The sequence below is a fragment of the Panulirus ornatus genome, chromosome 14 (assembly GCF_036320965.1).
Source record: "Panulirus ornatus isolate Po-2019 chromosome 14, ASM3632096v1, whole genome shotgun sequence".
Taxonomy (NCBI): Eukaryota; Metazoa; Arthropoda; class Malacostraca; order Decapoda; family Palinuridae; genus Panulirus; species Panulirus ornatus.
This window is the reverse complement of record NC_092237.1, coordinates 5,557,007-5,577,436: the sequence shown is the minus strand read 5'-3', so window position 1 is coordinate 5,577,436 and position 20,430 is coordinate 5,557,007. Positions and strand designations below refer to the sequence as shown.

Here is a 20,430-nt window from a genome sequence, read left to right as displayed (position 1 = left end):
AGTGAGGCATAGAAAAGAAACAAATCATAATAATTCTTGATGTATATGTATATATATTGTTTGCTAACTTAGATCAACGGTTAAGAGAGTCCAAACAAATGAGAACAAAAGCGTAAATGTATTACAAAATTTCAAAAGGTGATCATACATTTGGTCCGGTCCGGTTCGTTCCAAGGCCCTTGTTTTGTGACGAGACACTGCGATAAACATCCACTCCTGGGGAAGCCTCTCACCACTGGCGAGTGTCACAGTGGGGGAAGTACTTCCCCAGCACTAGGATCTGTTCCCAGTGGTGCGAGATCTCTCCCCAGCAGAGGAATCTGTCGGAGTGTGTGGGATGGAGCAGGAGGGAGGCCCCGACCTTGCTAGCCGAAGCATCCAGAGGTAACCCCCGGTGCCGCACAGAGGGCGGAGGCGGTGACGGTGGTGCCAGCGACGTAGGAGGTGGAGGTAAGGGTCAGGGTGCTTAGGAATGTGGACCAGACAGTGAGTTTCTTGCCCTCCCTGTCGTTCACCACCTCCCTGACGATGCGGAGGGGAGAAGGTCCCAACAGCTCCTCCGCTTCTGCTTGGCTCCCGAACAGATGTCCCGAGTCCCCCACTGCGACGTTCAACTTTCTGTTATGGTCAAGTTATAAGTTATCTTAGCACTAGTGGAGTGGTTATGGTTTACATCTATTGATAAGACCTACCTCTCGTAGTGGAATGGTTGTTTATTAGTTAAAGTGGATGAAGCGAGTCTGTTGTGGCGAGTTATATAGTAGACCGTTGCTCGTTATAACAAGGTGATTAGGTAGTGGGACACTTACTCGAAGTCTTGGAATAGTGATTTTCTCCTTCGCCCCGAACATGATGGGGCAGCTACGACGGAGAGGCAGGTGGAGAGGGCCGTGATGGTGGTGGTAGCGAGGCGCTTGACGGAGGTGGTGGTGAAGAAGGCGAAAATCCTCTCCTCCCTCCTGGCTGACTGGAGTCTCTCGTCCACCTCTGCTGGGGGCAGGTCATCCTGGCTTCCCTCAGCCACTGCCACCGCTGCCACAGCCAACAGGCTCACTGTCACCACCGCCGCCACCTTCATCTGAAGCACCAACACTGTATCTCAGCGCCAACACTACCACACCTCAACACCAACACTATACCTCAGCACCAACATTATACCTCATCACCAACACTGTACCTCAGACCAACGCGATACCTCAGCACCAAGACTGTACCTCCTCAGCACCAAGACTGTACCTCCTCAGCACCAACATTATACCTCAGCACCAACACTGTACCTCAGACCAACGCGATACCTCAGCACCAGTGTAACACTTCAACACCAGCAAAGCACCTTAACACTGACATACCCCGTCTTTTAGACCAAAAATACGGTCTTTAATTCTTCATACATTAGACAGAAAACCATCCACCATATACATAAAAAAAAACAAATGCTGTTGGGAACATTCATATATACCTAGATTCGAATGTCCTTTTGAGACTTAATCCTTTGAATCATAGATTTGAAATGATGAGGTTGATGTTGTTATACCCGACTCTCTTGCACCTATCGTTTGTCCTGCCATTTCAGGTAGCCTGTCCATGTCTGTCGAACTATACTTTGGGGTAATCATTTCTGCCCACCAGAGGGATTGATGCCGACTTTGGAGGGCTGTGAACCCGCTCCTCGAACTCGTGTTGGCAGAGTTGTATTCAGCGACGATAACCACACCACCACGTATCTTTATTTGTCATTTATTTGTGTGGGGTTCGTAGTATAAAGGGTTGAGAGACTACATGAATGATGCAAGATACTCATGCCTCTCCTCAATCTGTGACGAAGTGTCGCAGTTTCCAGGAAGTGACGCGTTTGTAACTCTGCTCTGCTCTCGACTCGCCTTCCTCCACACCCCGACTTCTCGTTTTACTTTTATGATAAATGACACGACACAAGCAAAGGCACAGTTAACGTAAATGATATTTCTCAGTGACATACGTGCACCTGTATCTTTCCTCTTACTCCTGTAGATTTGCATTGCTTTTGTGTGTGTGTGTGTGTGTGTGTGTGTGTGTGATAACCTATTTGTTTTGCCTATCTTTGACGTACAGGGAGGGAATTTTACACTCGTGAGAGACCTCCATCTTTTGAAAGTTTTCTCTTATACATGTTTTCATATCAATGTATGCTGTCTGCATTAACCATGTGTTGTTGCATATCACCATTACATTTCGAGTGTTTGGCCAAGATCTTTTTAATCTGTTGTCATAACAAGCCGATGGCCTTAATGACCGACCGGCAATTCGATGATTCTAAAATCCAATAACCTAAACAACCATGGAAAAATAAAAATGATTCCTTCATTCTGTGCTGTTATGAAGGAGCAAAGAACTTCAATTGATTGTGTCAATCAGCATTTTTCGTTCTCATTCCATGATCGAGTGAGGACCTCTGGTTATCATCTATATAATCCCATTGACATGAGATAGAGAGTTTACAAGTCTCTCTCACTGACACTTGTTTGTGAGTGAAATATCCCTGGCGGTGCCCCACAAGGGGTGACATGTTGCCTGGCGGAGTTCAGACACATTTCTCGCCGGGTAGAAAATAAAAGAACAACATGTCAGATAATTTCCCGGGAGGCGTCTTTCTCCCCACGACAGATTAAAGAGGGATGGTATTTTTTTTTTTTTTTTTTGGTGATTGGCGGATGGTCAGGCGTTAGGTGGAGTCAGCCAGCCATCACAACAGTCATCGCTGACACACACACACACACACACACTAGACTTACCTACTTCCTTCTCAGTTGTATGGTAACCGGATTAATTCGACTAGGGTAGCTTGGCATGCGAGGGTTCCAAACAAATTTACCTGATCATGGTTATGCCTTTTCTCTTATGCTCAATTTTTAAGTAATTTCTTTTTTTTTTTTTAGTCGTTTATTAGAACAAATCATTTTTCCATCCTTGTTAAAAACACTCGATCAGTTCCCCTCTCCCACGATATTGCAGAAGGCTTTTCACCTGCCTTACGCAACGCACTTGCAACCTTAATCTTAATTTGTGTGTGCAAAAGCCTCAGATCTTGCACTAACATATGTGCTGTAGGCCAGTCCTTCCCTCCGTGCATAGGAGAAGGCTTTAAACTAACCTCAGTATGTAGGAGACGAGATCAGGCGTTGCCAAAGGTATATATATATACATATGTGTATATACCGCCTCTCGCTCTGCTTTCCTCAAAGCACGAAACAAAAATTCCGACCTAAGAAAAAAAAAGAAATATGCCCCTGTCTCACAGAAATCATTGTGCCATAAATCAATATTGCTCGAAGGAAATGCTTTAGTCTTTCAGTATAGAGATATACCAACATTGTAGGTTAGATTTTGATAAGATATATCGTATTATTCTCCTTTTTCACTAAGAAAATACCAGTAACAAACCCCATTTTTTTGAATTTCAAATCAAGGAAATATTGCATTTTTGCCGTCTAGCGTGATCAAATAACTTTAACTCTTTCCTGGTGGAGCAGGGAACACAATTTAAAACACTTCCTTCCTCGGGCACGTAGCACCGGCCGGGGCAGCCTCAGAGCGGCCGAGTCTTCGGCCCATGTTCGATGTGTGTTGCTCCGTGGCGGTGAGCGAGGCGACGAGAGAGGCTCTAAGTTGGGGAGAAATCCATGGCGAAGGCGAGGATGAGGCGAGAGGATGTTTGAATAAAGAATGGCCTTCGGTGAGAGGCATAGTACGACAGGGTTAGTGAGAGTTTCATGAAGGAGTTGAGAGCTGGAGATAAACCTCGAAGTGATGTGATGTGTCTGTGAGGGAGTGAGTCAGATTCAAAGTGGGACTCGAAGAAAAGGGGAGACTCTTTTCATTGGAAGCGAGTGAGGTCATGGTAGAGGAGGTTCGCATAAGCATGCTATGGCAGGCAGCATGATCATGGTATGGTAGACAGCATTACTATCGTATGGCAGGCAGCATGATCATGGTATGGTAGACAGCATTACTATCGTATGGCAGGCAGCATGATCATGGTATGGCAGGCAGCATGATCATGGTATGGTAGACAGCATTACTATCGTATGGCAGGCAGCATGATCATGGTATGGCAGGCAGCATGATCATGGTATGGTAGACAGCATTACTATCGTATGGCAGGCAGCATGATCATGGTATGGCAGGCAGCATGATCATGGTATGGCAGGCAGCATGATCATGGTATGATAGACAGCATTACTATCGTATGGCAGGCAGCATGATCATGGTATGGCAGGCAGCATGATCATGGTATGGCAGGCAGCATGATCATGGTATGGCAGGCAGCATGATCAGGGTATGGCAAACAGCATGATCATGGTATGGCAGGCAGCATGATTAGGATTGGTAGACAGCATGAACATGGTATGGTAAACAACATTACCATGGCATGGCAGGCAGCATGAATATATCATGGCAGGCAACACGGTGATAGTGTAGCAGACGGCATGATCAAAGTATGGCATGTTGCATGTCCATAGTTTGGTATGGTAGTAATAATCATCTCGTTGACCTTAAACTTACCAAAGATCATGGTAGTAATGATTCTCGTTGACCTTAAACTTACCAAAGATCATGGTAGTAATAATCATTTCGTTGACCTTCAACTTACCAAAACAATTCAAAGTCATCACACCAGAACCTAGAAACACCCTCTACATTGAACAAGTCACACTTCAAAGCCTCTCAGTGTAAAAACTGTCGGTGTTGAAAGGTCAGTGTACACGTATCGAGTTCAGAGACGCCCTCAGTATTATCATGTCAGCGTGCACACAAGGTTGTTATTGACACCCAGCGAGATACTTCAGAGTTTAATTGCCCTAATATCTTACGCACATGAGAGAGTGAGTCCAAACGATGTTCAAAATGGAACAGCAAAAACAGCGGAAGTATGTCTCCTCCTGGGTCTAGATCATGGTGATGGCCGCCCTGTGTCGAACTGTCTACGGGAGCTGAGGACCTTGTTTACTTTCCGAAGCATCCTGCCGTGAGACCCGGGGCGGTACATAGGGCCGAGGCTGTGACGGTCGTGCCTGCCAAGTAGGAAGTCGAGGTGATGGTCAGTGTGGTGAAGTTAGTCGACCAGATGGTCAGTTTCTTTCCGTTTCTGCCTTCCACGATGTTCTGGCTGAATTGAGATGATCCGCTCTCCAAGTCTTCGTCAGTCTGACTGCCCACCAGTTCCACAGGCAGAGACGCCAATTCTTCCAAGATGCTGAGGTTGTGGGGGAGAGACGAAGTCATTGATTAGCATTAGATTCGAACGGGTTATAGATAACATAGATTCTCACAGTTGAAATCATCATCACACATTCTTAAGCATTTACTGCTATGCTTTTCTTTTTTTTTTTTTAATTCATCCTTATTGAAATATAATTCAAAATGTCCTTAGTAATTATGACGTATTTTTTTTCGTAATATTCTAATGAATTGTGTTATCTATTGAACAGCTTTGACTACGAGAGACTTGACTTAATTTTGATGAATCAAGAATCATTCTTACGTTAGATATCTCAGACTTTTCACAGCAAAGTTAAAATCTATTTTAAGAGATTAATTGATCTCTCGCTGTGACTATATATATATATTTTTTTTGTGTGTATCTTTCTTCTACCAACCTGTTGTCATCAACACCATGATTATATACGTATTAATGCCTGTAGATGCGCAGGGTGGGGCTAGAGACTGTGGGTGGGGGAGTAATGCCTGTAGATGCGCAGGGTGGGGCCGGAGCCTGTGTGGTTGGGGGAGTAATGCTTGTAGATGCGCAGGGTGGGGCCAGAGACTGTGTGGGTGGGGGAGTAATGCCTGTAGATGCGCAGGGTGGGGCCAGAGACTGTGTGGGTGGGGGGAGTAATGCCTGTGGATGCGCAGGGTGGGGCCGGAGCCTGTGTGGGTGGGGGAGTAATGCCTGTAGATGCGCAGGGTGGGGCCAGAGACTGTGTGGGTGGGGGAGTAATGCCTATGGATGCGCAGGGTGGGGCCGGAGCCTGTGGGGGAGAGTTTATGGGAAACGGGGAGGAGGAAACTGTGCTGTTGCTGGGACGACGTCAGAGGTGGTGAGGACTCACTCTAAGTTGAAGAAGGCCGACTTCTTCTTGCGCCCCGTGCAGGCCGTGCCGGTGAGGACGGAGAGGCAGGTGGAGAGCGCTGTGATGGTGGTGGTGGCTAGCCTCGTGATGGAGGTGGTGGTGTAGAAGGCGAATATCCTCTCCTCCCTCCTGTTGAGGTCTTCATCCAAGTTCTCGCTCTCTTCGGCCGGAGACAGGGTCTGGGCCAGCCTGATGTCCTCGGCCGCTACAGCCAACGCTGCCAGCCCCAGCAGTCCGGCTGTTACCACCACCGTCACCTTCATCTGAAGTGATGCGTTACGTTACATTAAACTCACTCACTCACTCACTCACTCACTCACTCACCTCTGGTAAAGCTCTACGCCCTCGCCTGGGGGAGAGAGAGAGACATAATCATGGCCTCTATATGTAGGGACAGCCTCCACCTAGACAGAATGGGAAGGACCATATCTGGTAGAATTTCAGAAGAGGACATTAAATAAGCTGTTAGAGAGAGAGAGAGAGAGAGAGAGAGAGAGAGAGAGAGAGAGAGAGAGAGAGAGAGAGAGAGAGAGAGAACAGGACTTTCCACCAAATCGTCCTCAGGTGACGTGAAATCAGAACAGAAAGAAAAGAAGTCAGTCGCGTGATGTAGAAATGTAAACAGTCTTCGAAAAAGCCAATTTAGTCATGTAGAAGTTCACGACTAACTACACAGATTGTGATGTTATGGACTCGTCTTATCTGGAGAGTTTGGTCGATAGCGAAAGAGAAAATAAAGCGAAATGACTTTCCTTTCATTTCCTGGCTAGGATGTCTGTCCTCTATTGTGGACTCATTCCTACAATACATATTTGCTATTTCCCGCTTGAGGGAGGTAGCGTCCAGAACAGACGACTGAGCCATATTATATAGATCCTGATTTGGCTCTTTTTCATCCGTGCCCTCTGTGGGAAAGTAAAAAGGGGGTGTGGGAGGGGGGAATATTTTCAGCCCTCCGCTGAATCCCTCTTGGTGTGTATATATATATATATATATATATATATATATATATATATATATATATATATATATATATATATATATATATATATATATATATATATATATATATATATATATATATATATATTGCTTTGTACCTCCACAGATCATTTGTGGTCACGTGACACCACTAACAACCCTTAGAGACGACGACCATAACCATCCACCATGGTTCTGGGGGCCAACATACGTCTAATCCAACATGACCTTTCTCTCTCTCGTGTCGTTCTGGTTGATCTAATCTCATCACGATCCCCTTACAACACTGATGACTATCTATCTTATCTTGCCCTGAGTCGGATCAACGGGTCATGATGGAGGAAGATAAATCCAGAGGAGGATTTTTTGTTTTGTCTTTAGGATGACCCCTGAGACAGAAGACTGAAGACGGGGTTTCGTAACCCATACAAATCCTCATGTTTTCTGGAGGAAGCGAGTGCAGATATATCTTTATCAGTAGCACGCCCTTACAGCGACGTCTCCCACAACTGAAGCGATCAACACTGTACTTTGGAGTGTCTGGTTATCCACCAACCTTGTTCAGTAGGAACAGTCAGAGGAAGAGGTGCACCAAGGGTTATATATATATACAGCTACTGCCTCTCTGACGGAAATATGGAGCGAATATGGTGTCTTGTACTGCCCTGGGTGAGGGTAGTGCCATACAAATCCAAGTCCCATATCATGGTACTTGACCATAGCTCTTATGGTGTACAGTGATCCACGGCTGTCTTATTGTTTTGCGATGCGAACCAATGTCTGTTGCCATTCATTCATCGTCTAACTTCATTATAGATACTATATGTATATGTATATATGTATATATCACATATTCTCGTTGTATAGCAAACGTGTGTGTGTGTGTGTGTGTGTGTGTGTGTGTGGGCGGAGCAAGGATTTTTCAAGTCACTTTCCTAGTCATTCCCTGCAATGGGTGACGGCCGGTTTCAGGACCTGAACCCATTCTTCGAACAGGTTTTCCTCGAGTGTATGGGTGGTGTGTATGGCCTCCGCTGGGAGTCGAACGGGAGACCTGGGTCGGAGATGACGACGCCAGACGACCAGGGTCTAAGACTCGAGCAAGGGGACAGTGATTGCAAGCGTTCACAGCTGCTGAAGATCGGACCAAGGATCCGTATGGTTACGGTGCTCAGGGCTGAGGGCCAGAGAACAGAAGGTCTTTGTAGTGCTTAGGGTCGAAGTCTTGACAAGTGACAGTGGTTAGGGGTTTCAAGGGTCAGAGACTAGAGAAAAGGATAGGGAGATGGTTCTCAGGGTCAGAGACCAAAAACTGGACAGTAGACCAAACAGGGGAAAGATAAAACGGTCTTCAGGGCCGGAGACATAAAAATACCCTGGTGGTCAGGGCTGGTATTAACTATAAGTGACGATTTCCTGCCATAGTTCCCGTTGCTGTCTCAGCTCCGCCGAAGATGACACGTCTCGAACCTTCTGTTATCATTTTTAGTGCGTTTTTCCCCTTGTCTTCTCAATTTTTATCTCTATCACCATCTTTACTCAGTCTTTACTGCTACTAAATTCATTCTCACATGCGCTAAAAACGTATATGGTCTTTCAGTTGTCTTTAACACCATGTTACGTATTCTAAAAAGTTCCAAGTACATTTTCTCTTATTCGGATATTCGGTAATAATATTGCGTCCGCTTCAGTGAATCTAGATATTTTTGATGCGCTACTTGCTGAGTAATTTATAAAGGTAAAACATTATTTCACCCTTGCCACAAAACTTAATATAGTCTTCTTGTAAAACCAGTATTACCAACTACCTTACAGTGTCCGCGTACAAGAAACTTAAGTTGTAAATCAAAATGACAGAACAATACTCCATATTTACAATAAAAAATATTGGTGTCATTAAAATTTTATTTACCTTCCATTTCTATATGAGATGAAGGGTTGAGTAACTTTTGAAATACTTATGTACGTGAAAATTTTAGTTGGTATTATTGTCAATTCAAAACAGTCCGACGCTTGCCCGCCAAAAACGAGTCAGTCGCGCGTCAGCTGCTGAACGTATCTGACCGTGACGCTGAATTGCCATAACTTGAGGGCAAAACTTTTGCTCATACCTGTCGCTGGCCTTGCCGGACCGGATGGTTTAAGTTTATACGTTGATCGCCCAGGACAGTTTTACTGCGAGGTGTCCGCAGGAGAACTCAACCTGAGCTATTATATAGCGTCGGCCCTAACATACAAAGACTTACTGGTTGATCAACGGCCCTCACCCAGGAAACTATTTGTTCGTTGTGTATTAAGTTATTTTATGTAGTTGGGGTTGGGGGGGGTTATCTATCCCTGGGGTCAAAGACTACTTACGTATTGCGTCACCCTGAGGTCGGGCGTAGGCTGACTCGCCTTCTGTTCCCTCCTGCGGGAGGCGTCAGTGTTTCCATTGACCAATCTGTATTTTCCCCTAGGATATTAACTAAGAAGACGGGATACTGAATGCCCTAATTAAGACCATCACAGTGACGTGACTTATGTACTTTAGCCTAAACCAAGTATCCAGTTTATCGACCAGCTTCCAGCTTCCCACAAACCCTCCCTCAGGATCATTGATGGGATCAAAGGGTGTTAGTAACTGGCAAGTGATTCGCATTTGATTCTCATCAACTTCCTAAGTTGTGCATCTCTTGTAACTTCACAGATTGCACGAATATGATGCTTTAATGCCTCTATCCCTTTTCGTAACAACGGGTCGTCTTCGTCGTTCATTCTCAACCCTCGTAGATGTGTTTTAATTGCTATAGGTACGGACGCTGTGAGGAGTTTAATCGATGTCTGAAGGTTTGGTATCATAGAGGAAGTACTGGCCCGCTTACGTACCTGCAGCGGCAGCATCATTCACTTAGTCTTTAAAATGCCGATTATTTAAAGAAAAAAAATAACAGAAAACGTACATTTTAAGTAATGCCAAGATGATTTTAGTTTAACACATGTTTTCCTCAAACCGAAATAAGATATGGTTTTCCATATACATCCTATGCAGCTATATTTTATGCCTTAATTTAGATTAGGCAAGTGATTTAGAATTAGAATTTTGGGTCATGACTTTATTATTTATTTATCACAGTTTCATGGTTTGAATTTACTGGGTTGAAGCAAATTACATTTTGTTTTATGTTAGCTAAGACGGCACGAACAGCTGAGGCCCTAATCAAGGCCATCCCATTGTCGCTATATATATATATATATATATATATATATATATATATATATATATATATATTATCGACCAACCCCTAGGGATGGATGAACAGCCTGGTTGAATGTGGACCGACTGTCGCAACCAGTATTCGACCCTAAGCGCTCGACCCTGGACGGCCAGTGAAGGCGTCACGGTCAGGAACGCTAACCGTTACACCATAACACCCTCACTGCCCATTTCACTCGTTACGTGTGCCGACCTGTGCCACTTGATGGCACCCTGGGCACACACACTTGACCCGAGAACTGGTTGTCATTGACAATAGCCCAAGCCAAGCTTGATCTTGGCGAATGTTTACACACACACACACACTCACACACATGGGGTTGCAGGCATAATGATTCTCATAGGTTGTTGGCCAGAGTATTGTTTAAGAAAAAAAGTTGAAATGTCTTAAACTTGTTCAGTTTCTGTCGATAGCAAAAAAGATTAGGTGTGGATTCTTTAACCTTAAATTGATAATCTGTTTGATTTACGTTGCATTAAAAGGACGGAGACTGTGTACTTCAAACCTCAATGCAGTTAAGGGGTGACAGAAAGACTGTATACATATGTAGCGTGAACACTTATGTTCGGATATTCATCGTAAATACTTGAAAGAACATTTATATGTACGGTTTTCTTTCGACTGGTGGTTAAAATTCGATAGTTGATGGTCTTCATGACCCTCTTAATCAATAGACCTACAGGCCAACTAGCCAACTCAACTAATGAGTTTTAAACAAGTCTGAAATGAAAGCACGTAAATTTACTTCTTCAGAAAATGAGAGAAGTGAAGGGTAACTATTTTCTGTCAAAATTTTGCATTAAATACATACACTGAATTATTTTCTAGAGTGAAAATGCACATATTATTTTTACTACTTAATCTATTTCATTTATTGCAAATTTACTTTTACCTATACCATTTATTTCCTGGTAAGATATTAATGTTTTTGCTTAATACTCTTTTTATAGGTGCCTTAAGATAAAGTGATTGTATATACCTAAATGCACAGTAAAATTATCGTGTAATATTTCTATTTTATTCACTTTTTGCAAGTCCTTAGTAGGAGGAAAGGACTATTACAGTGATAAATTACCGTATTTGTTGAAATATATGATGTACAAAATGGTGATTGGTTATTTTCTATATTGCAGTCCCTGGAAACAAATTTTTATAGGTACGCTACACAATCCACAGGTATACCTCGAATACACACTACCGACCTGTACCAGTAGTGGCACACCTGAATGTTTTTATTTGTAGTGCAAAATGTGATGAATTGCTACATCTCGAATGATGTCGATTTATCAGTGTCGTGAAGTGCATATAGAATTGTTTAGATTAATTTGTAAGAGTACAATACTTGTTCTGTTATACATCTCGTAATCATTACTACTGTTAGTTTAAAGGTGAAGGTACATTATCATTCCTTGTATACTATATACTATAGATCAAGAAAGTGTTACATTTACCTTTCATTTGTTTTATTTTTCCTAACATGAAGAATCTAAGTTAATTGCATGTGTAAGATAATAAGCAAAAAGTATATAAAGAGTTTCAAGGATTTTGAATATTATAGATAATGGAACAAAGAAAATCTTGTAGATAATGGACGCTGATCTGTGGAGTTAAGGGGGAAACTTTTGAAGGTGATTAACGAAGACACATAAGTATGACAGGCAAAAGTTTTGAACCATGGGCAACTTGACTAGGAAAGTGAATGTAGTTTCAGGATTATCAGTACCATCTGAAGAAGGTGTTCAAGAGTTTTCGATTGAAGTTGATGACCTTTAGAGACTCTTAGCAGTTGAAATGCCTATAACTCGAACAACCACCCAAGTTTTGAACAAAAGGAATTAAACAAAATGAACATGAGCTGTGCGAGTAATGGCAACCCAAGAACACACACACACACACACACACACACACACACACACACACACACACACACACCTCTGTTAGTAATGGCACACCCGAGAAACATACCACACCCACCCAAGAATAGACTGCCAGTAACAAGAGGCCTCCTGATGCTTGGTCTTGGTGATTTTTCAAATACACACACACACACACACACACACACACACACACACACACAAAAGTACATCATGACCATAATGCAATGAGATCGTGTATTGTCGATCTTTGAACTATCTTGACCTGAAAAAGACGGTCAGATTTTTTAAACTGGTAATTACAATTCCAAAACTGGGGTTCTTGATATCCATGACAGTCAATAGGCCTAAGACCCGAATAGTCGTCCAACTAAATCAAGGATTCCAACAATATTCCAAGTAAACTCTCAAGTGCAGAACCCTAAAAATTCACCCGTTCAGAAAAATGGAATGGGTAACTTTATTATTATAGCGTTATAGTTAAAACCCTCTTTTCGTAGATAAAATGAAGTTCTTTTTTCTTAAAATTTATTTTGCTTTGTTTAATTAAATTTGGTTTTGGCCTCAATTTTAAGTAATATATTAGTAATTTTCAATAATTGCTTAAATGTTTTGTTTAAAGTGTTATATGGTTAAATGCTCTTATAAGAAGCAAACATCGTGCTAAAATTGCATAAACATGTAAAAGTAAAGGATATGATTTTTTGAAAGTCCTAAATGGACCAAAGTGATTTAGAAATCATACTGAGTGAACTATTCTATCAATAATTTTGAACGTGGCTTATCGTAACTATTGAGAGGAAAGAGCTCCCGCAGATAAATTCCCATAAGAAACGAGATAGGCTTAGCAGATAACTATGGATATAAATTTTGTTTTTTAATGGTAGTTTAGTGTTTACAGAATAATGAGTTACAAAGCGTGAATTGCAGCTTTGTATTTCAATTGCAGTATATGATAAGCTGATAGTAGTGACAGTTAGAGATATCTGGAACAAAGTGATGTTAACCAAAGGCGAAACAAAAAAAATAAAAGAATCTATGGACAACTCGTACACCAGCTGGTATCAGACTTATTTTTGATGTGAAAAATATTAAGCTCATTGGTCGCCATTTGTAGGCTCTTGGGCAAGAATCTTTATACTGCTGTACACACGAATGAATTCCATCACAAACACGCAAATTACTTGGTAGGGTACGTTTTCATAGATTCTGTTGATTCATGTGAGTTTTTCACTTACCTTAACATTTATGAGTTCTATTTTGCCTTTGACATTCAGAACCCACAACACTATCGTCTACACTGATATCGTAAAATAAATTATAATTCTTCAAATCAAGCTCCCAGGAATTATTCTATTCCCCAATCACTAGAGTATATCCTTGACAAGTGTCCAGAGCTTTAAAGTGAGCCATATACTTCCACAGTCTAAAAGAATAGAAAAAGAAATGCTTCTGATTCAGTTTGTTCACCAAACTGATCCTTCGAATACAGTGATTCCATTTGTGCCAACTCAGGATACAAAATGTGTCAAGTTGCAACCGATCACTTTTCATTTCTTTATCATCTAAAATATCTTCCGACTTATGAATTCTCCTTGCACCACCCATTGTCTTTTTTTTTTTTTTTCCACCTTGTACCTTTATCTGTACTGCCATATAACTTTCTGACCATCTTATTATATCGTATGTTGTACATGAACCTGCCACGCATCTCTACAATGACGTCTATATGCCACATAGGCAACCAAGTAAAGCAATATATATTAGCAAGTCTCCCATTTAAATGGGAAGTAATTCAATAAGTATATTTCTACAAAAAATGAAAGCCTGGATGGGTCACTATTTTCTTTTACAAAATTATATATAAATCGTTCAATATACGTTTTCTGTTAAAAATGACATACTAAAACTTTTTTTTATTTCTAAAAGCGATTTTATTTATTGAAAAGTAATTGAACTTAAATTTTGATATAATTAATGATGCTCCAGAATTTTGTATTGCTTTGTTAAGTAGGTCAATATATTTCAGTCATAAAGATATTAACCAATGGAGAATTTCTGGACGGCATGCGATAATTTACAAGTTTATAAAGCATACAGACTGCGTTAGGATATCAGAGCTTTTGATGCTGTGGAGCAAGATTAGAAACATCGTTCATTCTGATATCAAATATGGCGATAATGATGAGGCTTATGAATACAACTGAAAAATCTGGATTACTTATAAATGAAACAAAATATAACATCATAAACTATGAAAACCTCACCTAACTTTCGCAATCAATACTTATCTGTGATATCTGGAAAATGTGTAGAAGTTATAGACATAATCCGCAAGTCCTTGGAAATTGAGTATTTTTTGGTAGACACGAAAGGATTCTATCGCTTATTTGACTTGACAATGCGATGTCACACTATAAAGTTGCCATATTTCGATTATGGTGCCATTTATGACATGACAATAATACTGGCACAAGTTGGTCAGTGTTAGTAATGACACCCCGAAACACACACCCGACCTGTGTCAGTCATGGCATCCCGAGAACAAGGTTGTCACTGACAAGCGACTATGCCATATTTGACGAAACTTTGCGCATAAACACTAGTAAACTTCGGTGTCATAGTCGAAATATATCAAGACTTGCATGACTATGAGGAATCCGGTCGAGTCTACAGGAAATGGTTTGCAAATGGTTAACATAACACTAAATTCATTTCAAGATATAAAAGATAGTATAGATATCTGATGATAGGGTTGGGTGGTTATTATTAAGAGTCATTAAGGCATTTATCAAGTTGTAACCAACAATCGAAAAAGACGTTAACACTTTTAGATGTTCAAGATGATTTTAGAACCATACATGCCCCTCACTGCATGTATCGAAAAATCTATTGCCCCACCCAAAGTTAATGTATTATGTAGCTTTAAAGAAACAATGATTTTTTTTTTTTCAAGTCCGTTAGGACTCTAAAAAAAATTACTTAATGCAATTCTAATATTATCGTAATTGGCTATCAAATGACACTATATTAAAACATATTTGGAAAATATTTCGAAATGGTAATTATAACACAAATTTGGCTAAAACATATAATGCTTTTAGATTTGATTGTTTAACTTAATTTCAAATTTAGATTAAAAAGTAGATAGTAAAAAGAAATGCAACTATTAATATAATTGAAGTAAATAAAAGCATATTGTATTTGTAATGCTAAAAAATAATACAGTTATCCATCAAATTAAATTTTCTGTAAAAGAAAAAATTGAGATGAATTAATTCTATGTTCAATACCATGTTCACGCAGCTCACATGTAAGACGGAAAGCTTATCAAGTTTTTGATCGGAAACATTAATTTTGTATGGTAATTGCTCATGGTCGCCACTGGTAATGATAGATAAACCATCTCAACCTTCTAATATATCACTCATTAACCGTGGAAAACAATCCACATAGGGAATTGATCACTTTATGCATTTGGTAAAAAGCTTTTCATCACATTATACATATCACTCGCATCCACCTAAGACATCTCACTAAGCTACACTTACACACGGATCAACCTGTGCCAAAAAGGACACGACGAGCACAAACACGCTTGACATGCCATTTATGGCACACCCAAGAACCGGTTGTCATTGACAAGAGCCCGTGCCATCTTAGTCTTGGCGAATCCTTACACACACACACACACACACACACACTCACACACACACACACACACACACACACACACACACACACACACACACACACACACACACACACACACTATGTGCTAACTGTAAAGATTACTACTTAAAACTTCATTATTCACTTCAATTGTTCATATTTGTTGTCTGAACTAAATGTCTCAAGAACATCAGTTTCATCTCGCAAAATTGAACGTTTCGTTACCACGGTCTTATTCAAAGAAATCTCAATATGAGATTGGATCTTTTGTGAAAGGATATTAATTTTCCTTGTGAAATTTTCACAATGGTACAAGCACCTTGATAAACAGGATTGCTATTATGTTATTCTCATGTTCCTTTACTCGTTCGTAGATCTAAACACGTCCCTTTTATTATCCTTATCTTGATAAGATGTATCTTGTACTTTTGCTGGTGTACAAGGGTCATCATCAACCAGTGGACGACTAAATGCACTTTAGGCATTCCCTCTTTCATTATGCCCAAACTTGTACACCCAGAAAATGTGTTTTGATTTCCTTTAGTACATCATCATATTCGTGGTTATACCATACTCTCACGTAACCCAGAGTGCGTGTGTGTGTAAAGATTTCCCTAAGCTTAACTTGGCAACAGGCTGTTGTCAACGTCAGCCCGCTTTCGGGTGTGCCATTAATGGTACAGATCTTGTGGGTGTGCCCAGGGTGTCAATATTGGCACAGGGCTGCCCAAGTGTAACCGTGATCTCTTAAAAGGATGTGTGTGTGTGTGTTGTATAGAATGTGATGAATTGCTTTTTCCCAATAAATTCAATTTATTCATCCTGGATTGTGCCTAGTCTTATAGATAATAGTCTGATGATTGCATCTTAAACTGTCGTCCAGGCCGAGTTGACGAGGATTCCTATCTTGAAGGATATTACAATTTAGTTCCGCTAAACGTGCATTACCCCAAAAGCGACAGGTGATGTACCACAATATTGGTTGTGTACAACATATGTCAGAGGATCATCCCAGCAGCATATTTAGACCATGATGCAGTAGTGGCCAATGATCATGATTCTGTGATAACCCCTAGAATGGTGAAACAACTTCGTTTGGAAATATTCACCTTTGAAATGACTAGGTGCTCCTCAGCAACGTACTTTTAACATAAACTGTATCAAATTGTATCATGTTTCTTATGGTGATTACTTAGTAAATTACATCAACCCTAATAGTCCTTTCCGTAAGGACTCCTAAAAAATTACCTAATGCAATTCTAATGTTAATACGTAATTGCTAAACCGAATCTTTATATAGAAAAATTAAAGGAAATTAAAAGAATTTAAGCTGTAAAGTAATTATTTTTATTTTCGTAATTTTCAGTAGAAAATGTAAAATACGTACTTTGATTTTTTGATTGTACAATAAATTTTTAGACTTGATATTAATTGATTATAAGCAAATAAAGATTCTTAATTTGTTATGTTCATATGATCATACTGAAAATAGTTACCCATCAATATAATGTTTTCTGTAGAAAGGGAATTTAAGCGAGGAAAGCTTAGATTTAAGGTTTCTTCATTTTATGCAGAATTATTGTATCGCTTGTATAAGATGAAAATTATCCAAGTCGGTTTAATCAAAATCAAATTTGTGTATCAGTTCCTAAAGGTCGACACCTGGAGAAGTTTTAGGATTGGATAAATATACCATCAAACTAATATAATATTCATTACGATATGCCAAACGTCTGAGCTTACTCACTGTACCACATTGGTTGTATACATGAATTCATTTCGAATGAAGCAATTCATCACATTTTATACGAAACATACATCCAGCCAAGAGCCCACTAGACTACAGTTACACACGGGCCGAACTGTGCCAGAAATGGCACACCCAAGCACACACATCTGACCTGCGCCGATATTGGCACACCCCAGAATGGACTGTTATAGACAAGAGACTGTGACATTCTTAGTCTTGGAAAAGCTTTACACATACAATGCTAATGCGTCAAATCAGTTGATTTTTTTTTAACGCCATCTTGCTGTCAAACAATAAGATGTAGTGATGTTCATGATTATTCCATGGGTTTAAAACTTTCCTTAGTTACCGTTTCCCCACATGATTTCTTAACCATTTTCTAGAATGACTAAACATTTAGATTCACAAAGAATAGGAAAGTCAGTATGTGAATGAGTACATTCGGACTATATCCAGAATTGATGAGTATGGAGTATTAGAATTATCCTTAGAGCCTGAAGATTTTAAAAGATTTTTCGTCTGGTGGATGTAGCATTGGCGGCCTTAATTACCCTGGCAGTTACTAGCCCTGAAGAAACCCCCCCCCCCCCCTTTCCACTTCTAAAAAAAAATCCCTTAGAACAAGTCTAGAAATTTGAGGTAGAAGAGAATTAGACAGCGAGTATGCGACTGAGTACAAGTAGACATCTTTCAATACACACACACGGGCCGGCCTGTACCACTAATGGCACCTCGTGAACATAAACCCGAACTGTGTTATTAACAACACGTTTTTGGGTGTGCCATTACCGGCACTGGACGTCCTGTATGTAACTGTAGTAGACTCATTTAGGTAGATGTGTGTATGTGGTGTAAGATTTGACACGGTGGCCTAGGCTGTCCATTACACTTTCTCATTAATCATCTTGCTTTGCTTAGTGAGGTTATGCAAACTGATTAGAATGTAAAATCTGTTCTGTATTCATCTGGGTTAAAACGAAAGGAAAAGGATAACACTACCATTTTATAGAACATATGAAATAATAACAGGTTTCTTCACAGGATGTATAGTTTTCAAAAAGAAAAAATCTAGAAGGCTAAAAAGGTCTGCAATACATTGATTAAATCACTACACATAATGTAATTCTATGATTTGTTAAACCCGCTGAGTATAGTGAATGCTCTGTAGGTGTAACCAATTACTCTATCTGTAACAAGACTTCAAAGTAATTCCTGAGTAGTCCAATGGTTGATCTTCTCAAGAGCTTGCTCCAGAAACGACAGCACGTTTAATTGGAAGGAGTCGTCGTTGGGGGACCTGTCGTTTTCATGGGCTAGAGGGGAGTGTCGACGACGTCTGATGGGCACCAGGTTGAGGAAGCTGAGAAGGTAACCTAGGAGCCAGAGCGTTCCCATCCCCAGCAACACCCCTGTGGTCGTGCTGACCTGAGAAGACAAAGGAGGAAAAATTATGATCCTCAAGAAGTCAACTCCGACACCTAATGTTTCCAGTCTCACGCAAAGCTTGTAAAATTGATTTTCATTTTAGATATGAGATTGCAGAGATTATGATTTGATCACTTTTTTTTTTTAACATTATCAGGAAAAATAATGTAGTATGTTTTTTAAATGGATGAAAACTATAGACACTACATATTCTGATCCTCTTTTTAGAGTAGATAAATCTTAATCGAGAGAGAGAGAGAGAGAGAGAGAGAGAGAGAGAGAGAGAGAGAGAGAGAGAGAGAGAGAGAGAGAGAGAGTCTTGATAAAACTGTTGCACTGAATCCCAGATCAACAAGGGAAGTTGGATCAGAACTTTAAGTTGGAATTTCCTTGCGGGTTGTCATGGGCAGAGTCTCGTGTCGCCGTAGTTGTAGCTGTTGTGCGACAAACTAAACTAAACAAACGAGCTATTCATCACATTTTACACAACACACACTCACCTAAGTGCCCATGACACTACAGTTACATGTGGGCCAACCTGTGCCAGTTATGGCACGCCTGAGAATGAAGTGTCGTTGGCATAGGCCCGTGCCAAGCTAACTCTTGGCGAAACTCTACACATACACACATACACAGCGACTTGATTAACACTGCAGATATATAATCTGGAGAGATAACGTGGTGGCTCATCGTGTGTGATGGTGTGTATTGTGTGAGGGATGAATGTGTGAAATCACGGGAAATTTCCGCACGAGACTGCAAAATTCTGGGACCAGGTGAACCAGTGTCAAACGAATAGGATGAATCTGTGAGTATTACGAAAAATGAAAATGTTCAGCTTACCATAGGATAATCTTGTACTGTCGTGTTTCTGTCTGGATGGATGGCAATGGGCGCGATGGCAGGGACGAAGGTGGTAGGAAGGTCCATGATGGTAGTGGTGTTGTTGGCAGGGATTGTGGAACCCATGATGCCCCTTCTGGTGCGTGGTCCTGCCTGCAGCCTCTACGACCTTGTCTGACCTGGGTCACGGGTGAAGGACTTGTGGTGGTCTCGTTTGACCTGACAAGCGGCGGGAACGGGGCCAGATATCCCTAGGGATTCCCGATTGACCTGACCCTAGACAAGCACCACTGAAAATAGTACCTCACCCCTGTCACTGAACAGGTAAAAGATAAAAGATCAAGTGAGCCTAATTGATATGTTACTGAGAGTAAGGTTTAAAACATCTGCATCTGGTGACTTGTGGCACAGAAATGTTTCAGGCTATTTCCGTGCACAAAAAACACACACACACTGAACTGTCTTAATATACTTTTGTACTGATGAGTCTGGGATAAGGTTCTAATGCCACAACCTCC

At 40.8% G+C, this 20,430-nt stretch overlaps 1 protein-coding gene across 1 annotated transcript; it reads right to left on the bottom strand.

Moving 5' to 3' along the window:
- Positions 1–350: 350 nt before the first annotated feature.
- On the bottom strand, positions 351–20,212 carry LOC139753114 (uncharacterized). Its single transcript, XM_071669201.1, has 5 exons — positions 19,913–20,212; positions 6,090–6,373; positions 4,986–5,233; positions 810–1,098; positions 351–618 (listed from the first exon to the last, which is right to left on the bottom strand). Exons 1-5 carry the CDS (start codon positions 20,036–20,038, stop codon positions 366–368), a joined length of 1,200 nt encoding a protein of 399 aa, XP_071525302.1. The 5' UTR covers positions 20,039–20,212; the 3' UTR covers positions 351–365.
- Between the last annotated feature and the right edge of the window lie 218 nt (positions 20,213–20,430).